Source organism: Trypanosoma grayi, assembly GCF_000691245.1.
Source record: "Trypanosoma grayi strain ANR4 Tgr_239_V1, whole genome shotgun sequence".
NCBI lineage: Eukaryota > Euglenozoa > Kinetoplastea > Trypanosomatida > Trypanosomatidae > Trypanosoma > Trypanosoma grayi.
In genome coordinates this window covers 1-21580 of record NW_008825858.1, presented here as the reverse complement: position 1 = coordinate 21580, position 21580 = coordinate 1, and the positions used below count along the sequence as shown (strand labels likewise).

At 50.2% G+C, this 21580-nt stretch overlaps 11 protein-coding genes across 11 annotated transcripts; all 11 read left to right on the top strand.

Moving 5' to 3' along the window:
- Nucleotides 1-206: 206 nt before the first annotated feature.
- Nucleotides 207-1673, top strand: DQ04_02391100 (Pab1p-dependent poly(A) ribonuclease subunit; the record flags this gene model as incomplete). Its single annotated transcript, XM_009311840.1, has 1 exon — nt 207-1673. The coding sequence occupies one exon, from the start codon at nt 207-209 to the stop codon at nt 1671-1673; it is 1467 nt and encodes a 488-aa protein (XP_009310115.1).
- Nucleotides 1674-1935: 262 nt separating this feature from the next.
- On the top strand, nt 1936-3276 carry DQ04_02391090 (Leucine-rich repeat-containing protein ODA7; the record flags this gene model as incomplete). Its single annotated transcript, XM_009311839.1, has 1 exon — nt 1936-3276. One exon carries the CDS (start codon nt 1936-1938, stop codon nt 3274-3276), a length of 1341 nt encoding a protein of 446 aa, XP_009310114.1.
- A 265-nt stretch (nt 3277-3541) lies between these two features.
- On the top strand, nt 3542-4492 carry DQ04_02391080 (GDP-L-fucose synthetase; the record flags this gene model as incomplete). The annotated part of the gene is made up of 1 exon (XM_009311838.1): nt 3542-4492. The coding sequence occupies one exon, from the start codon at nt 3542-3544 to the stop codon at nt 4490-4492; it is 951 nt and encodes a 316-aa protein (XP_009310113.1).
- A 263-nt stretch (nt 4493-4755) lies between these two features.
- DQ04_02391070 (putative NRBD1) lies at nt 4756-5469 on the top strand (the record flags this gene model as incomplete). Its single annotated transcript, XM_009311837.1, has 1 exon — nt 4756-5469. One exon carries the CDS (start codon nt 4756-4758, stop codon nt 5467-5469), a length of 714 nt encoding a protein of 237 aa, XP_009310112.1.
- Nucleotides 5470-5673: 204 nt separating this feature from the next.
- Nucleotides 5674-6516, top strand: DQ04_02391060 (cyclin 9; the record flags this gene model as incomplete). The annotated part of the gene is made up of 1 exon (XM_009311836.1): nt 5674-6516. One exon carries the CDS (start codon nt 5674-5676, stop codon nt 6514-6516), a length of 843 nt encoding a protein of 280 aa, XP_009310111.1.
- A 196-nt stretch (nt 6517-6712) lies between these two features.
- DQ04_02391050 (hypothetical protein) lies at nt 6713-10495 on the top strand (the record flags this gene model as incomplete). The annotated part of the gene is made up of 1 exon (XM_009311835.1): nt 6713-10495. One exon carries the CDS (start codon nt 6713-6715, stop codon nt 10493-10495), a length of 3783 nt encoding a protein of 1260 aa, XP_009310110.1.
- A 424-nt stretch (nt 10496-10919) lies between these two features.
- Nucleotides 10920-12470, top strand: DQ04_02391040 (hypothetical protein; the record flags this gene model as incomplete). The annotated part of the gene is made up of 1 exon (XM_009311834.1): nt 10920-12470. The coding sequence occupies one exon, from the start codon at nt 10920-10922 to the stop codon at nt 12468-12470; it is 1551 nt and encodes a 516-aa protein (XP_009310109.1).
- Nucleotides 12471-12655: 185 nt separating this feature from the next.
- Nucleotides 12656-13153, top strand: DQ04_02391030 (putative ubiquitin-protein ligase; the record flags this gene model as incomplete). The annotated part of the gene is made up of 1 exon (XM_009311833.1): nt 12656-13153. One exon carries the CDS (start codon nt 12656-12658, stop codon nt 13151-13153), a length of 498 nt encoding a protein of 165 aa, XP_009310108.1.
- Nucleotides 13154-13528: 375 nt separating this feature from the next.
- DQ04_02391020 (MAP protein kinase) lies at nt 13529-16960 on the top strand (the record flags this gene model as incomplete). The annotated part of the gene is made up of 1 exon (XM_009311832.1): nt 13529-16960. The coding sequence occupies one exon, from the start codon at nt 13529-13531 to the stop codon at nt 16958-16960; it is 3432 nt and encodes a 1143-aa protein (XP_009310107.1).
- A 261-nt stretch (nt 16961-17221) lies between these two features.
- On the top strand, nt 17222-18514 carry DQ04_02391010 (hypothetical protein; the record flags this gene model as incomplete). Its single annotated transcript, XM_009311831.1, has 1 exon — nt 17222-18514. One exon carries the CDS (start codon nt 17222-17224, stop codon nt 18512-18514), a length of 1293 nt encoding a protein of 430 aa, XP_009310106.1.
- Nucleotides 18515-18777: 263 nt separating this feature from the next.
- Nucleotides 18778-21580, top strand: DQ04_02391000 (serine/threonine protein kinase; the record flags this gene model as incomplete). The annotated part of the gene is made up of 1 exon (XM_009311830.1): nt 18778-21580. A coding segment is annotated over one exon (2803 nt), but the record flags the coding sequence as incomplete, so codon positions are not given.

Genomic DNA, 21580 nt, shown 5'->3' with positions numbered 1-21580 from the left:
ATATATATATATATATATATATATATATAACAGGGGCCCCGTCAACCGTTGTAATTGCCAAGTCCTTTGCCTTTGTATGTTGTTCTTTTTTGTTTCACCCAACTGTTAGTATGAGGAATTCCGTAGAGTAGTCTTCACTCATCTGTTTTCAAGACATGGATTCAAAGGGGCGTGGCGCGAAGGGTGGCTTGGTTGGACGAGGGAATATGGTGAACAGTGCAGCCAATACGAATAACATTCAGCATCCGTACGGGCGCCGTCACGTGAACAGTGGGGGCAGTGTGTTGGCGAACGCGTTTGTCGCCTCACCGACCTCGGTTTACAACACTCCTCAGTTGGCCGATCCGTATTGCCAGGCGTTGGCTGATCCGTTCCCATCTACACCGTATACGCCAGTGGGTCACCTATTCATGTCTAATGCTGTGAGAAACACACGACCAAATGTGTCGTTTTTGATGCGCTCCAACACACGCAACGTTACACCTGTTACCAGCTCCAAGTTCGCTCAATACACGACAATTTACAACATAGAGAATGAAGCGACGGTCAGTCTAATGAATTCGAAGTTAAGAATGCAGGTATATCAAACTACAGCACGCTATACAGGAAAAAACATCGCTTTGCGGCGCCTCGTCAAAACTACTGCCACTGCAGAAGACTGTAGTGCTGTCAATGAGCAGTTCCGACACTATCGGCACCCCAACCTAGTCCCACTGACGGGTGTGATAGCCACAGATGAGTTTATCATGGGAAGCAACGATGTTATTATGGAGTACAAGTTTATTTCAGGTGCAAAGAGTCTTCGTGAGGCATTCTTTGTCGAGGGAAAAGTGACTGAAGGCCTTATGTGGTCATTCGCCTGCCAGATGGTCGGTCTCATGCGCGCTTTTCATGAAACTGCCACACCGTTGCGTGGACTTCACTGGACAAAGATTTTGTACGTTCCTGTAACGGGGCGATTCTACTTCAGTGGCATAGGGCTTGTGGACTTGGTGGATCCGAAGGCCGCTAACAGTAGTATAGGGGCGATGATGAAGCAGGACGTACAAGCGTTGGGGCTCGTGCTTCTCCAGCTTTCTACGCGCAGCCTAAATGTGCGGCCGGATGACTTTACCAGCCAGCCAGCGACTGGGTTCTCAGAAAGCTTCTGGACCCTTGTAAAGGCATGTCTCGATGGCAACGCAGACGTTGCAAGTCTGTGTCGTGCGTTGGGAGAACGAATGTCAATGGAAGTGGCGCACCAAGAAGGCCACGCCGACTACTTGATCTCACAGTGTGCTAAAGAGGCGCACAATGGACGGCTCATGCGACTGATGGTAAAACTCAATTTTGTTTTAGAATCGCTTCACGAAGTCCCTGACCACAGCGCAGAGGCACACAACCGTTACGCTTTGCGACTCTTCAGCCAGTATGTCTTCAACCAGGTTGATGAGCAGCACCGTACACGTTTAGACTGGGGTCACGTTTTTCACTCTTTGAACAAGCTCGATTGTGGCTCCGAGGAGCTTGTGCAGCTTATCGGAAATGATGATGGGAACACTATCTTAGTCATTTCATACCATGATCTGAGAGTAACCCTCGAAAGCGCCTTCGAGCAGTTACAATTGTCAGCGAGTGAAGCGGACATTCAACCGTACCCTGTCACTGTTGGTTCCACTTCGGCCGCATTGTAGTCAACGGCTTAATGTTCGCGATTATCTATGAGGAGAATCAAGAAAAAAGAGTCGATCGTGAACAGCCTTTTTTGTTCTTGTTATTTTTATGGCAGTCTCCCACAGGGGGAAGAGGGGAGTGGGCTGTGTCGCCCGTTCTCCACTCCTGTTTTCATAATAGTAAAATATTGGATGCGTTCCACGCTGGTATTGTCCTTCGGTGTCTTCCTCGTTCCTCTATTGTTGGTGCTGTTGCTCCAAGGAAAGGTAAGAAGCATTGACAATGACAGAAATGACAAGTGAGGTACTGATGGCCGCGTGTAAAAACCACGGCGGTTATGCGGCACCACATCTGAATGACCAACTGTTTCTCCAGTGTCGGGGGTTTCTGCGCATTTCAAACCTGAAAGATTACGTAAATCTCAAGGTCTTGTGGCTGGAGCAGAACGCCATCAGCGAGCTCTCAGGGTTGGACGGGCTGCAGCAGTTAGTTTCCCTTTTTGTCCAAAACAACACTATTTCATCACTCTGCACCCTCGCGGTTCTGAGTAATCTACGAGTCCTCAATCTGTCGCACAACTACCTGACGTCCCTCTCTGGTCTCGCCGTTGCATGCCCGCAGCTGGAGACATTTCAGGTTTCACACAACCACATCGGAAGCCTAGACGCCTGCACCGAACTATGGGGCCTGAAGGAGACTCTGACGAGTGTCGATTTTTCCTTTAATAAAATAGAGGTGGGAGAGGAAGACTTGGGGCCAATGGATTTCTTTGCGCAGCTGCCAAAAGTGAGCGTCATCTACTTTCATGGAAACCCTGGTACTCGTGGCCTGAAGGGGTACAGGCGCAACATGATTCTCCGGCTTCCTCAACTGACGTACTTAGACGAACGCCCTGTCTTTGCGGAGGAGCGGCGTGTGGTTGAGGCGTGGGGAGCTGGCGGCGATGCTGCTGAGGCTATGGAGCGTGAAGCTATACGGCGCGAGAAAAAAGACCACTTGGAAAGCTGTGTGAAGGTTTTGGTGGACCGCATGGATGAAAACCGTGAGGTTCGTGATAGACTGACTAAACAATGGGAAGAGAAGCGTGCTGTTGAGATGGAACGATTCCAGGCATTGCGCTGTAAGTGGCGTGCCGAGCAGTCGGAGATGGCAGCTGCGGAAGAGCGTAACAGGACTGATATTTGTGCTGCAGAGACAGACGAACGTTGTGTTATCGAGGCGGAGTTCTACGCCTCCAAAAAGACCCTTGACGTCACGGAGGCGGCATACCGCAACGCGTACAGGCATCAGAAGGAGGTTGAGGCAGTGCAGGAGGCTGTCCTGAAGGAGATTGAGGCGGAGGAAGAGAAAGATAGACACAGCGCCGATGAGGCGGGTGACGAGAGTGCCGTGCGCGGGTGGATGATGTCCGACGAGGATATTCTGCAGGAGATGGAAGAGGAGATAATGCGTGCGCTGGAGCCTCTCGTTGCCGATCCCCTCACCAGCCGAACGGCGCTTAAGATGGAGCGTGCGATGGGCGCTGTTGCGTCTCGCCTGTCAGTGGGCGCTGCGCGGGCGGGTGAGTCAAGGCCGGACGTGTGGGAGAAGTTTGCCCAATGGGAGAGCCGTGTGAAGCACTGACACTGCGCTAGAGACGAAGGGTGATGTATAGTTAACCATGAGCGACAAAAATTGCACCACACTCTGCGTTGCTGCGGCTGGGTGTGTGTTGCTAGATCCCTGCGACCCGAACCAGTGGAGTTTCACTTTTTTTCTTTTTTCTGCCCCCCTCCCCCCCTTTTCTTCATTTTTACTTACCTTCCAACCTCTCTTCGACTCCTTTCACTCGCCTCCTTCTTCCCGTCTTTCTGCCTATATGCGGGGATAGCTTGAACTAAAAAAAAATATGCCAATAAGCGTCATTCTGGTAACTGGCGGAAGCGGTCTTGTTGGAAAGGCCATCGAAACGGTGCAGCAGCGCGATCCCCGCGCGGATGAAAGGTGGGTGTTCCTCTCAAGCCGAGACGCCGACCTCACGTCGATGGAGGCAACGAAGGCCGTCTTCGAGAAGTACAAGCCGACACACGTCATTCACCTGGCGGCGAAGGTTGGCGGCCTCTTTAAAAACATGAAACAGCCCGTCGAGATGTGGCTTGACAATGTTGCCATAAACAACAATGTTCTGGAGTGCTGCCGTGTCTACGGTGTCCAAAAGCTCGTGTCGTGCCTCTCAACCTGTATCTTCCCCGACAAAACAACGTACCCCATCAATGAGAAGATGCTGCACGACGGCGCCCCACATTTTTCCAACGAGGCATACGCGTACGCAAAGCGCATGATGGACGTCTTGAACCGGGCCTACCGTAACGAGTACGGGTGCAACTTTACTTGTGTTATCCCTACGAATATTTATGGACCTCATGACAACTTCAACCTGGAGGACTCTCATGTTGTCCCTGGTCTCATTCACAAGTTCTATATGGCAAAGCAGGACGGCAAGTCCATGACGGTGATGGGAACTGGCAAGCCTCTTCGGCAGTTCATTTACAGTGAGGACTTGGCGGAGCTAATGATTTGGGTGTTGCGCGAGTATACTGAAGTCGAGCCCATTATTCTGTCCGTTGGTGAAAGTGACGAGGTGTCCATTGCGGATGTCGTCAAGATGATTGCTGAGTCCATGGACTTCAAGGGTGAGATCATCTTTGACACCACCAAGGCGGACGGACAGTTTAAGAAGACAGCAGACAACAGCAAGCTTCAAAAATACCTGCCGAACTACAAGTTTACTCCGATGCAAGAAGGCATCAACCGTTCCGTGAAATGGTTTATTGAAAATTACAGTGCAGCTCGCAAGTGAAGAAGATCGACCATATTACATTGCGGGAAAAGAAAAGTTTTCCCTTTTTTTTTTTCTAACGTTTTTTTGGGGACTTTTTGATTTTGTTTTTCTTATTAAAGATGGGCAAACACATCTGGTAAACATCGTCACTTGTGTGGTGTCACTTGGCGCCAATGAGACTTGCGCAGCTCCTTTCGTTACATCTGTTACTCGTCACCCTTCCTGCACCCAACACACCACAGGACACACCTCGACCTTCGAGTAACAAGAACATCAATAAGATGCCCGCCAAGTCTGCTGCCGCCGCGAAGGCCCCCGCGCCAAAGAACGACAAGAAGAGCGCCGCGAAGGCTGCTCCGAAGCCGGCTGCCGCTGCGCCAAAGCCAGCAGCAGCTGCCCCGAAGGCTGCCGCAAAGGAGACGAAGCCGCGCGCCACCGCTGGCAGCCACAACGGCGTGTACGTGAAGAACTGGGGCCAGGGCTCCGTGGCGGACGCCAAGGCGATCTTCAGCAGCGCTGGAAACATTGTCAGCGCGCAGGTGCGTCGCCGCCGCTACGCCATTATCTTCTTTGAGAATGCCGCCGCGGTGAAGAAGGCGATTGACCTCTTCAACGAAAAGGAGGTGATGGGCAATGTTGTGACGGTTGTTCCCGCCAAGACGAGCCCGAAGCCGGACCCGCACGAGAATTCTTCTGTTGTGTTCATCTCCCCCATCTTCCGGACGTCGGCGACGGACAAGCAGATCCGTGAGCTTTTCGAGGGCCTGAAGGTTCTGCGCCTCCGCACGTACCGCAACAACTACGCTTACGTCTACCTCGACTCCCCCGCTGCTGCGCTGAAGGTGGTGAAGGAGCGCAACGGCACGGAATTCCGCGGGAAGAAGCTGCGTGTCGCCCTCTCCACTCGCTCCCTTGAGAAGGAGAAGAGCCGTGCGGATCGCGCGAAGCTGCTCATGGACGCCCACAACTTCAAGAAGGTGACCCACACGAAGTAGAGCTTACTTTTGCAATCTTGTGTGTTTTTTTCGTGTTTTGACTAAATTTAGCTTTTTGTGTGTGTGTGCATTTGTGTGCTTGGATGCGTGCTTAGATTTGATTAGGTGGTCAGTGGTGCAGCAATGTATCGTAGTGCGCGTTTCGCTTTTTTCTTTGTGTTTGCTCTGCGATCACTGTAGGGCCCTTTTCTTGAAAGGGAAACAATGGAAATTGGTGGTGGACCTTCGTGGTCTTCTCCTCTGTGTGGTTCGCCACTGACCGTTGGTGCGGGCAACACATGTTCTCTGTTTCATGTTGGGAGGCCGTACTACCGCACTGCTGCGAAGGCATACAATATGACGAGGTACGTCGTAGAGAGTTTGAAGCTTGACGAGACGGTGATTGCAACCTCCATGGCATATTGGCATACCTTTGTTATGCAGCATGGACTGAAAAAGCTTGATGAAGTCGTTCTGAGTGCGTCTTGTGTCTTCCTCGCTAGCAAGGTGGAGCACTACAAGATACGTTTAAATCAGGTCGTCTCGCTTTTTTTTGAGGTTAGCGAGAGGAGCGATGAGGCGGAAGGGTGGCGCCGCATGTTGCTCGAAACTGAGTTGCTGGTGTGCCACACCCTAGGCTTTAACTTTCAAGTGATTCACCCGATGAAACGCATCGTTGAGCTTGTGCCGGACAGCCAGAAGAGTGTACTGGAATGCGCCCACCGACTTTTCCTTCTGTCGTTCATGACGCCTCTCTGCACCAAAGTATCGGCGGACGAAATAGCGGAGGCACTTGTGTATCTTGCTGCGGACGGTACTGGTCAGCTGGATGCGTATGCTGGCAAATTCCTTTGCAGCTCGACGGAGCGGCGTGATGGAATCATCACTGTGATGATTGGAGCTTTGGCCGTGATGCGGAAAAACACCGGGCTGCAGAAGGTTGATGATATGATCGCGGCGCGACGGAAGCGGTTTCGCGATCCTGAGTCATCCCACCCGTCCGTTGCGTACTCAAGCGGCGGGACAGGCAGTTTGGATGCCACACCCTCCGCCTTTGCGGCAGATTGATTTGAAGCGGCCGGAGCTGTGAGCGCGACTGCTTATGGCGTCTGTGTGTGTGTCTGTATGTTTGTGTGCGCGTGTGTGTCACGGACTATTCTGTCAAAGTCTTATCCTTCCTGTATTTCTATTGCCCCCTTCCCCCCTCTCTCTCTCTCTTTCGTTCTTCTAATTCCTTGTCAGGGCCCGTGAAGTTGAGCTGCCAATGCACTTTGCAAGTGGCCCACCAAAGGTTTACTCGCTTATACCCCATGTGGAGAGCGCGGACGAACGCGTAGTGGCAGTGTCAGCAAGTCCTGTTGGGAACTGTACGGTTGTTCTTTCCCAGAGGCGTTTACACCTGTGGACATGCACCAACGATGTCATTTATCTCGGCTCGTTTCCAATACCTAGCACTACCGACGACGATGATCCAGCAACCCAAATACTGTGGCATCCCAGAGGTCAGCATCTTGTTGTCGCGACGTTGCAGAGACGCGTCATCTTTTTTGAAGTTTCCCTCGACATTAAGAACGCGGAGGTGCTGGCGCCGACGTACCACGAGCATTCACTCTGTGTGAGCTCCACTGCCCCGCGTGTTCGCTTTGCAAAAGAGGAACGCCTAGAAGCTGGCATTGTGACATCATTGACGATGTGTGGGCCGAACTGCTTTTTCGCATGCACAACCTCTGGAGTGGTTTGTGTCATTGGTTGGTTTCAGCAGAAGCTTTTGCACACGTGGAGTTACCATTCACTGAGCAAAGAAATTTGTTTCACAGCCACCGGGGATGAGGCTGCGAACAAAGGCGTGGACGGAGGTGTGGAGTTGTCGTGCAAAGAAGTTCTAACTGGAACGATTATTGACGCCTGCCATGCCTCTCCACTAAAACTGACAGCACTATTGCTTTCAAGTGGATACGTTGTTCTCGCCCGAAGCAAAGTGGGAAGCGATTTCACAAAGGATGACATTGCCTTTTCAGGGAAGTGCAGCGCTGCGCCGTGTGCTGCTCGTGTGGCAATAAATTCGAAACACATGTTGGTCATGGTGGCCACACACGCAGGGGAGGTTGCATGCAAGCGGATTGACGAGGACCTCTCACTTAGACCATTTTGGAACGGATTGAAGTGTCTAAAGAGTGTGAGACGGATTGGGCCTATTAGTGACCTTCAGTGGAGTCCGGACGAGGAGGTGCTGTGTGTCGGTTTTTACCACCTCGGTGTGGTACTTGTTCATTACAGTGGGGTGTGCGTGTACTCCTCACTGCAGGCTCCCTATACACAGCACTGCATCATTGAAGGGTGCGCTTCGTTTTCGTGGAGCAGCCACAGTCATCGGCTTTTCTTGATTGAGCCACAAGGTAAGAATTTGACAGCATTGGACTTCAATCAAATCGTTTCAAGTCCAAGTGGGGATACGAAGGGCTGTTTTACCCCTATTGTTGCTTTCGACAATGAAAGATTGCATCTAGCGGGGCACTCCTCGGTGGTGGGTGACCTCACACTGAACGACCTTGTCAAGGTGCATCCGCAATATGCAGCTGAAAATTATCCATTGACACATGGAGCAGTAAGCCCTGACGGGGCTGTTGTGGTGTTGGCGGGGAGGCATGGCTTTGTGTTATTCGACCGCTTCACGCGGCGTTGGCGTGCCTTTCGTGACAAAAGTCTGGAGCGAGAGATGACCTGCGTGGCACGGCCGCTGTGGCTTAACAGTGTTGCTGTGGTGATGCCTGTTCGAATGGTACGCTCACGTACCTACGCGCTGCGCGTGTACGCTCACGGATATCTGGATGCAAGTGCACTACTGACACATCTGCCGCTAGAGCGGATGCCTCTGAAGGTGTGTGAATGTCATGGGGAAGGCCACGATACATTCCTTATTGTGGTGGACTCGTCTAATTCACTCTTGGTCTGGCGGTGTATTATCTCATCGCGACGACCTTCTTCCACCCCCGCTGTTGGTGTATTACTGGAGTTTATTAAGCGTATAAAATTGCCAAGCAGCTTTCATAATCCAGTTTCAATAACCGCGATTCATCCGAGTCGGTTACATCCCCTGCGGACGACGCATTCTTCACTCCCGAAATCAATGAACGGAAATGAAACAAGCCTACCTCATGCCTTGTTTATTTTGCGAGGCTCCCACGCCTTGGTTGCACTTGACCTTGGTACATCATCGGAGGTGCCAGGGGTGTCACTTTCGTTCACGACCCTTTGCTCCAAAAGCGTTTACTGCCTTTGGATTGACTCTACGGTGCCGATGGATGGTAATGCAATTCTTCTCTTCAGTGAAAATGGCGTTGATCTGTTTCACCTTCTCAGTTCCAGAGATGGTATGGACTGTTTCCCCGAGGTATATAAGTACAGCGTGGAGAACTTTGACTCGGACTATCTTCCGGTTGGGCTCTCCACTCGCGACGGCTGCCTCCTCACAGCTTCCAGGGCGAGTGATGTCTTCAGCTTTGTTACCGATGTGCCATCTATTGCGTCCCCACGCATTGCGGTAAAACCTCTTCTGTACAACTATCGTGTTTTGACAGCGTTGACGCGCCTGGGCTCGCCAAGTGCAGATGTACTTAATGGAAAGCGTGCTTCGTGTGGCGCTATTCCCTTTTCCCCTCTTGTGTGGGGTGATAGTCTGTTCTACTGGCTTGAGCGAATGAGATCAAACGGCACTTTTGTTCCTAATATGGATTACTTTCTTCACACCCTCATTGACGAGACCCCACCAGCGGGTATCGACCACCTGGATAGGAGGGCCGCTGTTCAGGCTACGGTGTCGTTACTGAGGCGGTATTCCGAGTTCTATGGTGTGGTTGTTAGCTGCGTGCGGAAAGAGGACGTTTCCCGCTGGCGGGTTGTTCTTGACGTTTTAGGATCCCCAGTGGACTTTTTCCGAGAGTGTGTCGAAAACCAGCGATTTGAGGAGGCTGCACATTTGCTACGTGTCATTATGCTGGATGGAACTCCGTCTGACAATGGCGCTTCGGCAGAGTCGTTGGCAAACGCAATGACGTGCGCGGCACAATTGCTGATTTTTGCCGTGCGGCAGCGAAATGTTCATTTGGTTCATGACTTACTGCGCTTTACTGCGTTACTGCACGTGGAGCTGGTTATGCCTACGGTGGAAGGAAGTGAAAGCGCAAACCATGACATGTGGACAAGACTTTGGAGTGTGGTTGGATTTCAGCGGGATTCAACAAGTGCGTCCGTGTTGGAGAAAGAGCCACTTCTATTTCTGACGTCAGAAGAGCTCCAGTGTGGGTCATCCAACTCCTGTGACACAATGCGGCGGCGCTGCGCCATTGAATTCATTTTCCGGAACTACCCAGAGGTTAGGCAGGCCGTGGAGTGTGTGGCCACGGAGTCGCTCCTGTCGGGGCATTTGGCCATGCTTCGGGAGATTTTACAGGAACTCTTTCTGTCTCTGCCACAATTTGTTAAGGTGACGACGAGGAAGATGACGATGGAGACAGGCTTAGCGTTTATTGGTGCGAATATGAAAGAAGAAGGGGGGCTGGAGGATGAGGATAAGAAGAACATGAAGGAAGAAGAGCGAGCAGACGGTGGAGCAAGGGTATCTGCAGGTTGCGCCCATATGCGGGGTCTCTTTGGTGGCATTCACGACGAGTTCGGGCTTCCTCGAAGTCTGCGGTGTATGGAGAGCTACCACCATGTTTTTCTATCTGCCTCTGCTGCAGGGACCGAGGGTACGTGTGCTGACACTACGCTGTGGACCACTGCGCAGAGCCACCTCTACTCCACACCTGGCGTGGCGGAGGCTTTGCTCAATTTGCGTGGCCTGTACGCTGCATGGAACGAATGCGTCTTGGCTATTAATGTCGTTCTTATGAATGAGGCTGACGTTATGCAGCAGCTTCTGAATTGCCCTACGCTTGCTCAGACATTGCACTATCTTGTTGCATGTCCAGAGAACCTGGCCTATGTGGGCTTCGTGCGGCGTTGTGTCGATGGCAGTCTCCCAGCGCAGTTGCCACTGCCCAAATAGCCTCTAAAGTGAGAAATATCATCATGATAATCATTGAATGCTCCAAGGAGGAGAACGTGAAATATGTGTGTCTGTGAGTGTAACTGGATGTATGGGAATATCGCACTGGGATACGACGTATCATTTCGGTTCAGTACAAATTCCGAGGATTATCCTTTGAAGTAGTAGATGAGTGGTACGGTTTGGCCATTCACAAAACACTGTGTAATTTTTTTTTGTGTGTCTGTGGGTCTTCTCCCGGAGAGATAGAGAGGGTGTAATTACATAGCGGCAATGGTGGACATAGCAGAAGGGGGCTTCTGCATCTTCTTCCGAAATTTTTCTTTTTTTTTTTTTTGATGGCCTTTCTTGGGACATCAAGTCTCTGTTTTTTCTCATGGCGGCCAGGCGATGGCGGAGAAGAAGGTTGCTTATTCTTATTGGTATGCTGTACGCAGCTGTGATCCTCATGTGGGGCGCTTTTCAACTTTTTATTGTGCTTCGTCGTGGAGGGCGAATGGAGAACAGCGTGGGGCCGCATCTTGATCCGAGAGACACGTTCGTGACAAGCGCATTGCTACCGGAAGATTTTAGGGTCTGGAGGCGTATCTCATCTTCAAATGAGATGAGAACAGAGAGCTTCTACCGTCTTCGCTCCGCTGTTGGCGGGCGTTGGCTGGGACACTTCTCTAACGGAGTCTACCACGATGTTTCTGAGAGAACAGTTGGTGTTCTTCGTGGCCGGACAAAAGATACATATGCTATTCAGGCGTGGAGCACAATGTTTTTGTCTGCACACAGTGACGGAAGAGTTGGGATGGACCGGGCTGCAGCAAGGTCCGCAGAGATGTGGCGGTTTGATTTCGTGTCTGCTTCAGGGACAGTTGCCCTTTGGTCTGCCTCTGAGCGTCGCTATGTGCGTGTCTCCGGTGACCGTTTGAAGTGCGACGTGAAGGAGCTGGGTGCTGCAGCCCAGTGGGAGATTTATGTTGAGCCTCGTGTGGCGTGTCGTTCGCCTGCCGTTGGCGAAGCCTGGAATTTTGTCGCCCGTGATTGCTGGGGATTGGTGCGCTCGCCACAGAATGAACCAGCTGGCATGATTGTTTTGTTTGGGACCCCCAAACCCCTTAAATCGCTTGCGCCAAACACAAGTGATAAACACGATCCTTTCGTTATTGTTAATCGAACACTTTTCAACTGGGCGCTTATTGATGGTGTTCAGCCAGTGGTGTTGACAGACGATCCCTTGAGCCACAAACTCATTGAGCAGATTAATCAGGAGAATGCAGCAAAAGGGGTTGGACACCATATTGACGTCATAAAAGAATTTGAGTGTCACGAGAAGTTTGGTCAACCAACATATCGTGGTCTTTTCTTGAGTGTATTGCTGGCGTACCCTGATGCCCAAGCATTCATGTACTCCAACATGGATATTCTATTCTCGCGCTCCTCAGTGGCAACCATCCATGCCATACGACGCTACAAAGATGCTGTTGCGCATCGCCTGCCCAGCGTCAAGGGATGGTTTGCCGTTGGTCGCCGCATTAACGTTGACATACCGTTGAATTGGTCGTTAAATTCTGACTGGGAGGAGGATGTGGAGGTATCGTTTAGAGCGGAAGGGGTCCCGTTCCAATCCCTCTCGGAGGACTACTTTGCTATGAACAACGACATGTTTGACTGGAGGAAGGCACCTGATTTTGTTGTTGGTGGTACGGCATTTGACAATTGGCTAACCACTCAGGCCGTTTTGCGTGCCCGGGAAGGTCTAGCATTGACACTGGAAGCGTCCCATACTCTGACGGCGATACATCAGAATCATGGAGAGAATGCCAAGGCGAGCCACCGTCACCCAAAGTCGCGGTACAATAACGTGTTGGCACATCGAAACGGTGGGTGGTCGCTTGGCCGCACAACTGATGCTCCGTTAATGACTGTACGTCATTTTGGGGATGAAATACTGGTTTTCGACAAGCTGGGCATCCTGCTTGGCTGAGTAAGGGGTTGAGGGTGACGGTCGATTGAGTGATGATTTGTTGCCGGTAGCTTCGGCTATTTCAAACTGAACTAACTGGGCCTCAATATTATCTATGTATTGGTGCTGTAACATTTTATTATTGTCGCTGAAGTTATTGCCTCATTGTATTATCATTCTGTGACCAGCATTTAGGTTTTAATACGATGGTTCTGGAGATATTGGAGATTGATGGCTCTACTCCCCACCCTGGTGTCGTGATTAACGCGTCGGTGGCATGTAGGGAGACAAACGGTGGATGGGTGACGCTACGGTCTAAAACACCCCTTGGTGGGAATATGAAGCAATGGGCAATGAAAGTCGTTGATCAGGGCGAGGGCAATGATGGTTCTGGTCTCATGATGGGACTGCTTCCGCGGCTGAGTTCACAGCAAGAAGCATCTATGGGGAATAAGTATATATCAGAGCTTGGAGGGTGGTGCCTTTCGCGTGCCGGTGACTCTTATGGCTCGTGGAAGTGTGACAAAATGCCCTTCTCAACTGGTTGCGTTGTGGAGTTTGACTGGGATGCTGTTAGCCGTACGTTGTACATTGTGAGCGGCAAAAAGAAGGCTGTTGGCCACATACCAAACGTGTCCGAGACAGATGTTGTGTACCCGGCCCTTTCCATGTACTATTTGAACCAAAAGTTGTCGTTTGTGTGAGGCGTTTACGGGGTGAGTTTTCAAGTGGAGTCCCTTTTGTTTTTTGTATATGTGGTTGTGATGGTGTTAGGTTTTAGTGAGTATGGAAGACTACAAGTTGTTGGGTGCAATCGCAGGAATAACAGAAGAAAAGTATGGATCATGGTACCCATATGATTTTATCGTGATTGCTGTCGTGGTTTCTCTAGAATCATGAAAACAGAAAATCCTTCAATACCCATCCTTCTGTTGTACCTTTCTTTCCTCCACTCCTATAGTAAATACACTTCAGTGTTAACATTGTATTTTGCATTGAAGATTCTTCATCGTCGTTTGGAAACTGGTAGGCGGTTCAAGCTCACCATGCCCCTTCCAGGGGTTGTGGCAGAAGATCCTATGGAGCGCGAAAGTGACGAAGATATTGCAGACTCTGCCAAGAAAGGGAGTGACGGCTGTCGTATAAAGACGATGGTCGTCATTGCCACGGTAATGAGTCTTGGCGTCCTTCTTGTTGGACTTGTTGGTTTCCTTCCCATGCATTTTACCGGCTTCACTGCAGCCTGGCGTACGACCAAGATGGTTCACTCACAAGCTGTCACTGGTCTGTTGGCCACAGTTAACAATTCCGTTATGCAACTGCCAAACCTCATCAACACTATTGCAACCAATTACATAATGGCACCCTCATCTAATGAGTCATTTTTCCCAGAGAGCAAAACGAAGCTCTTGTTTGCTTTGGCCAACATTCTGTCCAAAAAAACATATCGTGATATGGTTGGCTACTTCTTGGTAGTGAAGGCTGAACCAGCTGATGATACGTGGGGTGTTCTTGCCGCCGCGTTCCTTGATGAAGAAGAAATTGGTGGAGCTGTGATGCACGGTCTGGAGCCAGTACCCATATGCCGCATCGATCCTGAAACGGCTAACTACAGTGTTCCTATACAGACCCTTGCGGCATACAACATCAGTCTGAACTTAACCCTGTCTCGGGATGATGGTCCCTATAAAACGGTTGTGTTGCCATGGAATGAGAATAGAATTCGCGGCATTCCGTGGAGAAAACGTTGGTTTACAACGGGCTTTAACATCTCATCTATGTACTTTGACTACGTTCTGCCCTTCGTTACAAACGGCAACTTGGGGTTTTGGGAGGCAGGTATGCGAAGGGAGGCACTCAACCAACAGACTGTGCAAGCGCTGTGGAGGGCTTTACGCGACAATGGACGTGTCATGGTCTTTGATCCCACAACTGGTATTGTCCTAACGAATAATTGGAACCAGTTATCATCAACTCGAGAAAATGTATCTGGTAGTTGGATCTGGGTTCCACTCACGATTGACATTATCAACGATCCACTTATGCAGACAATGATCCACCGAGTGCGTAGTCAGGGCAACTTTACGGAATTCATGGAGGGATTTGACAGAAAAGAGCTTTCCTTCACATTCCAAGGAGGGGCTGCGTACGCGCGCATACTGCGGCTGACGGATAAATATGGCCTCGATATCTTATTGTGCATTGCGACATTGAAGTCCGATTTCTTTCGCGATGTCTTCTTGGCGCGCACGGTTGTGTCCGTCGCCGTGAGTGTATCAGTTGGGATTGTTGCATTGTTCGCCATTGTGATAGCGTACTTTGTGGTAAAGCCGTTACAGCACTTGGTCCCAGCGCTCAAACGGGCATCAAACCTCCAACTCCGCGGTGGTTGCTGTGAAGATGACGAAAACAACGATGCCTGGCAAAAATCTAGCATTGCCGAGGTACGGGATATTCAACACGGTTACGCCGAACTCACACGACAGCTTAGCATAGTCAAGACATTTGTTCCGGAGTCTATTCTCGCTGCACCCAGCGGTAGCAGGGAACGTGCATTCTCTCGTCAAGGTTCTGAGACACTGAAACAAATGCATACAAAACCGTCGGACTCAACTCTGAGAACAGTATCGGAAATTGAGATCATGGAGCAAAATGGCTTTGCAAAGCTGCGGCAGGAAATGAGACTCAATAGTAGAGTCTTCAAGGAGCAGCCTAACGCGTTCGTGAGGCGGTACTGCACGTTAGTACTAATAGAAAATGCCCAACCATTCTCACTTGATGCATACTTCCACAACATTCTCACCTGTGCTGCTGAACTAAACGGCTGCGTGGAGTACTTGCGTCCCGACCGAACACTTGTGAGCTTTGGCGCACACTCGCCGCTTCCTATGCATTCTATCAAGGGATGCCGATTCGCGATTGAGTTATTTACCAAACTGAGATATCAGGAACAGGAGACTGTCACTATTCTAGTGGATTCCAACGAATTTCTCGTTGGAACTTGTGGTGCTCATTCGAGGAACGCGCGTGTTGTGGTTGGCGTTATGAACCTCTACGAACTTACAAAAGTTGTGAAGGAATTAGGGTGCCGTCTTGTTGCCACTGCGGGAACGGCCACTCAGCTTCAGGAGAGTCAGGTCTTTCCCGTCGATTGCGTTCTGCTGTCTTCTTCATCAGTGCCGGTGGTTCTTTCAGAGATTCGAATACAGGGCTCTTCGTCGCAAAACATGATAAACACGGCGAAACATTTTCGACTTGGTTTCGCAGCTATGCGTCAAGGATGCTACAAGCAAGCTATGGCGCACTACCAGCGTGTGGGAAAGTCTGACCCTCAGGCCCAACGACTTGTTCGATTATGCGCACAGAAGTGCTTACTGAAGGACGCTACACCTTATGTACGATTGTCGAATGATCCGTACAGTATCAACATGTACTCGCCAGGTACTCCACTGGAAGAGCCATCTGATGACGCGTGTCCCCACACAAAACAGATACAAAAAGATGAGAGGTTCGACATGAAATGTGATACTAAGGATCAAAACGAATCAGCTGTTGAAAACAGTGAAGCGCTATTTGAGATGTATCAGTCTTCTTCTTCTTCCGAATCCCTTCAGCCATGTGATGATGGCTGCACCGGTGCAGATGATGTACCCCTATTTCTGCCGGACATGAACCAGAGAGTGTGGACCCGTTCCCTGAACAAGATCAGTGAGGGGGCGTTCAGTGCAGTGTTTCTTGGAATGTCGGAGGACGGTGTCCAAGTGGCTATCAAGTGCATCCCACGGCGGCGGCGTGACATCATGCAAGAGTCACTGGAGGCGGAAATGAACGTTGCGTCAAAGCTTCGTCACCCGAATATTGTTCAGTACGTGTCGTGCAGCGTGGTGAAGTCCCACCTCGCCATCATGATGGAATACGTCCCTGGTGGATCGCTTCACACGGTGATAAAGAACTTTGGGCGTGTGAGCCCACTGGTGGCGCGGCGGTTTACTGTGGACATTCTGAACGGTCTGAATTATCTCCACAGCCTTGGCATCGTGCACTGCGATGTGAAACCGCATAATGTACTACTGGGAATGGATGGAGTGTGCAAACTGTCGGACTTCGGTTCGACCATCTCTGAAGCAACGGATATGGCGCGGACGATGGTGGATGAGGTGACACTGCGTGGCACAGCGCTCTACATGGCCCCTGAGGTAGCGGGTGGGGGACGCTGCACGCCCCAGTCAGATATCTTCTCGCTGGGGATCTCGCTGCTGGAGATGCTGCTTGGGCGGTTGCCGTGGCGGTGGAGCAGCAAGGCTCCTGAAGGGAGTGATGCGGCGCTTCTGCATATTGTACTTAAGCGAGACACTTTGCTTGTGCAGAGCCTTGCCCGCGGGCACCTGGAGCCTGAGATCCCCGACTCTCTTGACCGCGAGGCGGCGTTTTTCGTGCGCTCTTGCTGCCACCCTGACCCCTCAATGAGACCCTCTGCCTTGGGCCTCCTTTCATATGCCTTTGTTTTGTAACGGATTTTGTTCCTGTTTCAGCGCTTAGTAGAGTAATTTTTTTTGTTGGTTTCGTGCGTTCCGATTATGAAAGCGTACTGCGTGTTGTGTGGGTGGATGTTGAGTCGTTATATATATGCTGTGATATTATGATTCTTATTTGAAATTTTTTTTTCGTCTATGTATGAATTGTATAGCTTTTTTTTTGCTTTATATTCCACTCTGTATGCTTCTTGCCTTTTTTTTGAAATTGAATGTTCTGGAGTTTGGCATTTAGTTCACATGAATGATGAAGAAACAAAGGTGCTTGCATCGATCCTCAGGCATGGAGATACACTTCTAGTTCAGGGCCATAGTGGGCATAGACTGCGTCTCTACTATGATGCACTTCCTCACATTGCTGCGAAGGCTGGGGTTTCAAGGTGTCGCGTACCGGTACCACTCTTGGTCTCCTCACTGGGACGCCTCTTTCGTCAGCTGAAACATCTTGATGCTTCCTCTTCCTGTGTTTTCTTTGTTAACACAGACCTTTGTTCTGCTGCCGCGGTGCGTGAGGCGCTGCTCCATCATGGTGTTAAACGCCGTCTGAGAACACTCACTCTGTGGAAACTCCACCACTCCCACCAGAAGACGTTAAAGTTGCTACGGGCGTTGGAACAGGGCGATCGAGCGGCGGCTAAAATGGTAGGATTCCGATACTCTTTTCCAGGTGAAATCCAATACCCGCTTATCATTCCAGAGTGGTATGCGATGTCTGAGAGTGCATCACGTCTTAGTAATTCAGCAGACGCTGCCTTGACTGCTGGTGTGGCTGATATCCGCTCCTATTACTCGAAGTGGCTACCGGCTGCTAACGGGAGGCTCTGGACTGATATGTACATCTTTGAGCGGATGCTGCCCCCTGATCTTTGCGGCAACCTTTTGGAGCCGCTTCGCACTGCCGTCGAGGCTGTCGCGCAGAGGGAAGTTACTGTTATTGATGTGTGTGATGCCCGAGAAGGCGTGGAGCGCGCGGCGTTGTGTTTCTCTTTTTTATCTGACGAGATATGTGTTATGAGGCGCATTTTAAGTGATATTGTCAAATGTGTGAAGGCAATTGGGTGGGCCCTTATAGCTCAGACTGGAACATCAGCCTCGTTCGATATGCCCAACCGGGTGATTCATCTGTGGCGTGGTTCGCGTGTGGCGTTCAATGACGGACGTAGTGGTATTGTTTGTGGCTTCGAGGAGGTGTTGTCACCCTGTGGCTATCAAGGGGTTGAATGGCCGGTTGTTAGAGTTGATGGTGAGAACGACGCCAAACTTGTCCTGCCGTCTGTTGCTTTTCTTCACAGAATGCGAAATATGCGTGTCTCGGAGCTTCCCCTTCGCTACGGTGATACCACCACAGCGGAGGAGTTGTTTCTTGCTACACAGGCCTCATTTACCGGGCGTCGCTGGACGCTGCGGCCGAGCCACTTTGTTGGGCACCTTGGTCGTTTGCGCTGTGCGCTCGCGTCGGTGCCCGATATATCGCAGGTGGTGTTGACCAGTCCCGTACCATGGGAGGCGATTATGAGTGTAGAAGGTCGTTAAGGAGATCCTTCGGTGCCACAGATACTTTTTGGTGTATTTTTTTTTTTGTTTGGTACTGTCTTATCTTCTTTATTCTTGTTGTTTGTGTTATTTTTTTTGTACCAGGGATGGGATTCTGTCTATAAAATCGCTGGATTGGCGGCCTTGCGTCTATTTCCGCTTCAACACTCTGATGTGCCCAATATAAAGAAAAAAAAACACCTTTTCTATTGTTGTTGATATTGTGTTATTTTATCAAGTGAAAAGCAAAAGTAAGGGGGGAAATGACAACGGAGTCCTTGGGAAATCAAGCAGAAGCAGTAGAAGGGTCGTCGACGGTCCTGGTGTCCCAAGCCCCTGGTGATGATTTGACGCAGAATCCGCTAGGCAACTGTATACCCAAAACCAACTCCATTCATTCCATGCCATCATTTTCGCTATATGACGAGAGCCGTGAGATAGACGCAGTGGATAGAGAAAGTGAGAAAACAGTGGTCGCAGAGCCGGAGGATATCGAACGCCAAGAAGGGCGTGACCGCGGCTTTCTTATTAGCACAGTGGCTGCTGTGGCGCTTGTTATATCTGTCGGCGTGATTGCAGTGGGTCTTGCTGGCTTCCTTCCAGGGCACCTCATTGGTTTTAGATACGTCTCAGGCACCGCGGAGCTTATCCAGATGGAGGCTGTGAGGGGTGTTATAATTATTATGCGGTCAACTATATTACAACTCCCCGATTTTGCTCATACGGTAACTGCAAACTATATGCGAAATCAGACCTCCGCCTATACTGTGGATGCATTCCCCAAGGACTCCCAATCTCTCTTGTATTCACTTTTGAGCGTCCTCTCGACGTTCAGTGATACAATTTCCTTCTTTAAATTTTTGTATAAGGGAAACCTCTACGGTGTTGCAACAGAACCGCTCTGGGTAAACCAACCAGAACCAGTGGGTCTGCTTGGCGGACACGAGGATGAAATTGCCTCTGCTCCTGTGTTGATGTATGATCCGTCAACGTTGGTTACTCTATCGTCTGAGCCTTTGGGCTACTGGAACATCTCTTCAGACCTCACTCGACCAAACGGAACGTTTGAGATGATTGTGACCCCTTGGGAAGAGAACGGCAGTACGAAACGTTGGCTTCCGGAGGAAATTACTCGTACAGGCTTGTACTTTAACTTCGTGATACCATTCCGTATTAATAACGCTTCTGGAAACTGTGAGGTTGGCATGCGAACCCGTCGTATTCTACAGGAATCACAGCCGCTCATAGCAGCTTTGCGTGAGCATGGACGTGTGATGCTCTTTGACGACACACTGGACGTCGTGATTCTGAACAGTTGGGGAGAAAATACGACGTGGTGGATTGGAAACGAGTCCAAATGGTTGAACTTTGACTACCTAAGACTTGGGGATATAAAGGATCCCCTTGCAGCTGACCTTGTACATCATATCAAATCCAATAAAGATAGGCTCGATGACCTCATAAACACCACAGCCGAAATGAGTTTCCCATTCGAAAAAAGTAACGTGAGGGCCAGTGTTGCCCGCGTCACTGATAAAAATGGTTTGAATATCATGTTGTCAGTGGCCGTTCTGCGTTCAGATTTCTTTTCGGGAATTGTTCGAGCACGTGCCATTGTACTCATTGTGGTAGTTGGAATTGTTGTTTTCTCAGCCATCATCGCCTTCATAGGGTCCTGTTACCTGGCGAGACCCTTGACGCATCTCGTCACAGCGCTAAAACGTGCGTCTAATTTGGAATTGTCAACGGACGACGGCAAAATGATGAGTCGATCACGAATATTGGAGGTTGAAGAGATACAGGCAGACTATGTGAAACTTCTACGTCAGCTGCGGGTTCTTCGGAAGTTCGTACCCGAAGCCATACTGGCCCTCGTTGATTCCGCTTCCGAAGGGACGTCAAACACTTCTGTGGCGATTGGTGAGAATTTAACCGATCCCGCAGAATTGCTTCTCAACAACGACAGGACCTCTCCGCAGAATATGGGAAATGCCATCAATATAAAGCGCGATGTCAGACTTAACAGTGGCATCTTCAGGGAACAACTCAACATGTTTACCCCCAAGCACTGCAGCGTCGTGGCCATTGAGATTCATGCACCACAGCTCAGCGACGATTCAAGGTATATGAGCATATTGGCTGCTACTGCTACTGAGCAATCTGGCTGCATTGAGTTACTTGGACCGGAAAAGAGTATTGTGAGTTTCGGCGCACACGCAACCCTTCCGATGCATTCGACTAAAGGCTGCCGCTTTGCATTTGATCTTTTGGCCAAACTCACTCCAAAAGAGCAAGAATATGTTACTATTCTGGTGGAGTCCAATGAATTTTTGGTGGGGACGTGCGGCGCTCTTGGACGAAATGCGCGTGTTCTATTTGGCACCGAATATCTATTCGAACTAACGAAGGCTATGAGTGGGACACATTGTCACATCGCGGCTACTTCTGGCATAGCTTCCAACCTCCAAGTCTTTCAAGCGTTTCCAGTTGATTGTGTCCTCATGCCGTGCTCGACATTACCAGTTGTGTTGTTTGAGTTGCGATTACTGAGGATGCACGGGGAAAATACACCAGCCGCAGCAAAGCATTTTCGACTTGGTTTCGCAGCTATGCGTCAAGGATGCTACAAGCAAGCTATGGCGCACTACCAGCGTGTGGGAAAGTCTGACCCTCAGGCCCAACGACTTGTTCGATTATGCTCACAGAGGTGTGCTGCAAACGATTCAAGTAGTTACGTTCGACTAGCAAGAGAACTCTTAGAGGAAAATTTGCCTGATGTGAGTGTTGCCGTAGCGGACGATAATGTTCCAAATTTAGGTCCAATTTCTTCGGAAGATACCTTACTCGAGATTCCTACAAAAAATAACGAGGCTGTGGTAGGAAGGAAACCAAGTTCTCCATCAAACATTCTTTCGATAAGTAGTGGTGCATTGTTTGAAATGCTGGAAATAACCTCTTCCGCAGAGTCAGACCCTCTCCAGCCATGTGATGATGGCTGCACCGGTGCAGATGATGTACCCCTATTTCTGCCGGACATGAACCAGAGAGTGTGGACCCGTTCCCTGA